Source organism: Sinocyclocheilus grahami, unplaced genomic scaffold (genome assembly GCF_001515645.1).
Source record: "Sinocyclocheilus grahami isolate Dianchi unplaced genomic scaffold, SAMN03320097.WGS_v1.1 scaffold259.1, whole genome shotgun sequence".
Classification (NCBI taxonomy): domain Eukaryota; kingdom Metazoa; phylum Chordata; class Actinopteri; order Cypriniformes; family Cyprinidae; genus Sinocyclocheilus; species Sinocyclocheilus grahami.
The window spans coordinates 568512-573949 of record NW_015505438.1 but is presented as its reverse complement, the minus strand read 5'-3'; the positions used below and the strand labels follow the sequence as shown (position 1 = coordinate 573949).

Here is a 5438-nt window from a genome sequence, read left to right as displayed (position 1 = left end):
TTATTAGTTTATTAGTTTAAGTATTTGCTATTGACTGTTCAAATGCGGAGTTTTGCGCATCGTGTGTGTGTGTGTGTGTGTGTGAGTGAGAGAGTGAGAGAGAGTGAGAGCGAGAGAGAGAGAGAGAGCGAGAGAGCGAGAGAGAGAGCGAGACATCACAGTGGAGTCAGCCCTCTTAGCCGTGGCTTGTGTACTGCAAACACATACCAGCTTCATCACTGTGTCTGTCACCAGACTCTGTTCCCCTTTCGGGCTCTGTCTTTACATTTATTTTGAAAGATGAAGCTCGCGATTATGGTAAGGGGTGTTACATTTCCCACGAGTGCTGTGGTGTTCGGCCAATCACAATGCACTGGGTCAGCTGGCCAATCAGAGCAGACTGCGCTTGTCGGAAGGAGGGACTTTGTAGAAAACTAAGCGTTTGAGAGAGGCGGGGCATAGAGGACCTACAATAATGTACAGTATTTGAAAAATAATGTGTTTTTTGAACATTAAAGCATGTCAACATATTCTGTTACACCAAATACACAAAATAATGATCTTTAAAAAAGCATCATATGACCCCTTTAATGCAAGAACTAGCATTTCTAAAGGCAAAAAATAATACTGGCACTTTAAGGATTTACACGTTAGCAAGAAATTGAGACTTCTAACTGTTTTATTTAAAACTGATTAAACAGTTAAGCATAACATATGAACATTAAGAACTGAGTGTTTAACCTTGTCGGTGAGGAGAGCCAAATCTGTCGGTTGGGTGTCTGTTTGTTGATAACGTATGTACCATGGTCAGAGCCCACTTTCACTGTCAGCACCCCATTCTGGTAAGAAATTTAACACACATGTGTAATCATACGAGGACTTCAGTCTGAGGCTGCAACATTAAAATGGCACCACTTACAGGAATAACAACTCGAATGGATAAAAGAGATTCTTAAATTATACTTATATATTTATAACAATTTTATAAAATAAATGAAATAAAAAAAATTTAAAAATAAATGACCAAGTCCGCTTACTTTTTCCCAACTTCTGAAAATATTTTTAAATAAAACGAATATATATATATAAAATATATATATATATATATATAGTCTAACATTCAAAATAAATTAATCAACTTTTTCACAACACTGAATGATAATGATCCTAAGTCACAACAACCCATTTAAACCACAAACTCTTACAATTAAATTGATGCCAAAATGCTACCGATTTAGAATTCATAAACAAAATGATTGTTTAATTATGTGTAACAAATGTATATGAAAGAACCTCAACAAAGATGATTTATATATGTGTGAGTGTACAGTCAGATCCGAGGCCAAGCACTGGGAACATGGCTCAATCTGTCAACCGCACCATGGCTCAGCTGTCCGAATGTTTGATCTAAAGGGACGCAGTATCATTATATCATCCTAGCTGTAGCAACAGAGTCAGGGTGCAAAACAGAATTTTCTGAATCCCATTTAAGGGGACGACTGCAGCTGTCTGTGTTTGTTGGTTGCATGTGAGGCTATAGAGAGGTGTAAAAAATGGGCCGCTCAGAGTAAGTAGCTGACAGGAAGCCTGACATTTATCCAGCCAGAGGAGAGCAAGGAGCGTGAATGACCAATCAATCTGTCAGCAGGGCCTGCTGGCCACCCAAGAGCCACTTAAATGAAACTGAAATGAGTGCATGGACTCAATCGTTCTCTGGGTTTGAGAAAGATGTTTGCTAAATAAATTAATGAATAAATACATATCTGTGCTTGTGTGTGTGTGTGTGTGAAAAACTGAACGTGGCATTATTCCAGTCTTACAATAACATGCTAAAAGATCTGAGTGTTTACAGCCTTCATAAATCCTGCAGGAGACGTGCATTTTCTCTGCATGGTGCTGCAACAAAGGCTGCTGCACAAATGGCTTTTTTTGCAGTGAACTCTTAACAGAAGTCGTGCAGGAGCACTCAACAACAATAACACTCAAACAAACCTTTTTTCCTATAAAAGAAGAAGAGAAAAGATACCATTATAAAAGTTTTAGGACTCCTTTTTCACCCTACAGAGCAACAAATTAATTGCAATGTTCCACAAAAAGGCTGGGGATATCAAGTTTAGACAAATGGGTTACATGACAGATGAAGTGTGCAACTTTAAGAAAAGATGGAAAACAGCAACTCCAAATCATGCCAAAAATATTTTAAATTAAATGCATAATTGCAATTTTTTTTCACATTTTTTAAATCTTGCCAATTCTAATTTGTTTACTTTTGTAACTGCAATGGTCTATATCAATTGATCTAAGAATAATAACTATAATACCATATATTTTAAATCAATTTCCACCTCCAAATGGCTCTACTCTACATTTTTTCTAATTAAAGATCCTGGTTCATCCAACTAAATGGTTTAGCAAACAGCCTAACACAGACCAACATTGACCCCTACTGGACATTTAGGCACAACAGATTTTTCATGAGGTCGAGATGTAAAAGCACCACAATTGCATTCAACATGTAAGGATGCGAAAACATGGGCATGTGTACTTACAGAGAAGACAACGTCATAGTCCATTCCAGTGAAGCTCTCATCTGTGAGGTCTTCCAAATACTCTGCCAATGCATCCAGCGTCTCATCTGCTAGTCTCTCATATTCTTTCTCTGTTAGATCTCTATACAAAACAATCACTGTGTAAGTTAAGAAAATAGTAGTTTCCAATCATTGCAAAATACTAGTGAATATAATGCTAATCTGTAAATAATAAATGAGAAAAATAAGTGGTTTATTATTAGTTGGTCATCTTAAACATATCTGTTTGGTTTGTATAGTACGTTTTCTGTGTTAACAACTTTGTATTGGCTGGTTATTTAAACTAATTCGATTTTTATTTGAATGTGAGCAATAAAAATAAATTATGAGGGCAGGGAACTGGAGGCTGACATTGCTGGAATTTTTTGGTATATAAACAAATTTTTTTTTAACACACTAAAAAATACAACTTAGAAAATTACAATTATTTAAACAACAATCTTACAATAAACAAACCCTCACCAACACAGTGATAGATCTTAACCGATATAAATCAATATATCTTATTGCATAATAAAAGTACAAGGAATATTGATATGGTAAATTATAATGATAATTGTAAATCACAACTGGTATGTCTTACTGCATAATTCATTTAAAATGAATATGGCAAAATAAATGTTGTGCTCTGTCAGTGATTAGTGCAAAATTAAATTTTACACTGAGAATTAGTGAACACTATTTACCTGAACTGAAATGCCTTTTCTTCTCCAAGCGGTGTGCTTGAATGGAGTTCCCTTCTCTTCAGAATCCAATCAAACCACTTGAAAATATTTAAAGAGCAGTTAATATGGGTGAAAGAAGTGAATTTAAACTTTTAGACATTTTGAGACCTGATTTAGAAAGTTTACATTTATTAATTTTTCATCCAAAGTGACTTACAGTTAAGGAATACACATAAGATGGCAATAAGAAGTGCCAATAATCAGTGTTGGGGAGTAACTAGTTACATGTAACGGAATTACGGAATTTAAATACAAAATAAAAGTAATTGTAATCAGTTACAGTTACTGAGAAAAATGTGTAATTAAATTACAGTTACTTATGAAAATGTTAAGGATTACAAAGGGGGTTACATCTGCTTTTTTTCCACACACACTTCCACATACAGACTTAATTGATTTCTTTCATAAATTGCAGTGACTGCTTTAAAATATGAAACTCCAATGTTTCAGGAGTTTAGAACATGCTTATTCGATAACTCGATAATTTCCTATATGGGTTTATGTATAGCCATGCTTAATTGTTTTTTTTAAAGATTAACTGTTTTTTTCCAAGGCATTGTTAGATTCCAGTGTTTACTGTCATAGCTATGTAAAGATTTGATTTCAAAAGCAGTATCATAGATAATAAAATATTTCTAAATTAAATATGTATTTAACCTCAGAATGATCTCAAAGTAAGTCTGATTTTGTGGTGGCTGTGCTTCAAAGGGGACACAAGTTGATCTTCCACAAGTTGATATGATTCTTTAGGGTCTTCATGAACGGTCTGCAACATACTTTGGTTAAAATTCCTCAGTGGTCGTGTAAAACAACACCCTTTTTACCTTGCTCTGTTCACAGCGACTCATTTTGGGGCATGTCCCTTTAAATGCTAATGAGCTCTGCTTACCCGCCCCTTTCTTCGTGGAAGAGCAAAGGCGATTTGTAAATAATCATAAAAAATATAAAGTGTCAGACTTACTTCTTCTGGAGGTGCAGCTGGATCACAAACACTAGGTGCTGATCTATCCTTGAGTTTTAAAGGGGTCATATAATGCGATTTGAAGTTTTCCTTTTTCTTTGGAGTGTTACAAGCTGATTGTGCATAGATAAGATCCCTGAAGTTGCAAAGACTAAAGTCTCATGTTCTTCTACATCACAAAACTACAAAACACCTACATTGCTTACAAGACATTGTCGCCACAGCTGCTGGAGTGTGGAGAAAATTATGGATTTCGTCCAACTGGCTATGGACAAAAATATGCTAATGTTGGACAGTACTTCAGCGTTTGTGGGCGGGGCCTGAGCAATATGACATCATACTGCTCAGAAAATCAAAACGGCTTGATAATTGAGACTGTTTAGGATTTTGGGGGATTAAAAAAAAAAAGGAGTGAATGGATTTTTATCATTGTAGGGTGGTTGCGTACACACACTGCTAAGATACATTTATATGCAAACACCACGTAAAAGTTAATTTTGCATCCAATGTCTTACTCTGCCTAGTTTACATGTTTAAAAATGATAAACAGTTGAAAACATTAAAAATGTAGAAAAGTAATCAAATGTAATCAGTTACATTACTTTAATAAAGTAACTGAAAAGTTACACTACTTATTACATTTTAAGTAGGGTAACTTGTAATCTGTAACCTATTACATTTCCAAAGTAACCTTCCCAACACTGCCAATAATACAAGCTTTCGGTCATCATTCAAAACAGTAGAAGCTTGAACAGAAAGAGATTAAGGATTAATGAGAGGAAAGATATAGCAAAAGTGAAAGCATAGAGAATTTTTTTATGCTTTCACTTTTCCTGTCCATGCTCTCAATGGGCCTCATTTACGAAACGAACGTACGACAGAAAATTGGGCGTACGGTCGTTTCAACGCAAAATTTGGAATTTATCAATATGGACGTGAGCGGTGGCTACGATCAAATCTCACGTCTGGTCTCAGCTCGTGTACGCAAGTTTTTGAGTTACCTGAAGTTGCGCACAGCATAGTAAATACGGTGGAGAATTGTAAATTGACAGCATTTTGTTCATTTTTATATTCCTGACCGTCAAACGAAGCTCATTAGTCGATCGTTAATCAGTAAGATTAGAATGTCTTTTTTTGGTGTTGTTTTGTACAGGGCTTTAGCTTTATATGCGCGAATAGCAGCAT

The 5438-nt window shown here is 35.4% G+C and overlaps 1 protein-coding gene across 3 annotated transcripts in view; it reads right to left on the bottom strand.

Annotated features, from left to right (window-relative positions):
• Positions 1-5438, bottom strand: part of fxn (frataxin) — a 12519-nt gene that overhangs the window by 2166 nt on the left and 4915 nt on the right. For all 3 annotated transcript variants that reach the window (XR_001610619.1, XM_016290431.1, XM_016290430.1), the window contains exons 3-5: positions 3254-3330; positions 2529-2649; positions 721-818 (exon numbers count right to left, since the gene is read on the bottom strand). Coding sequence is in view for 2 of the 3 variants with exons in the window: in XM_016290431.1 (XP_016145917.1) it covers positions 721-818; positions 2529-2649; positions 3254-3330 (296 nt within the window). In the remaining variant the exon portion in view is untranslated. The remainder of the gene's footprint in view (positions 1-720; positions 819-2528; positions 2650-3253; positions 3331-5438) is intronic.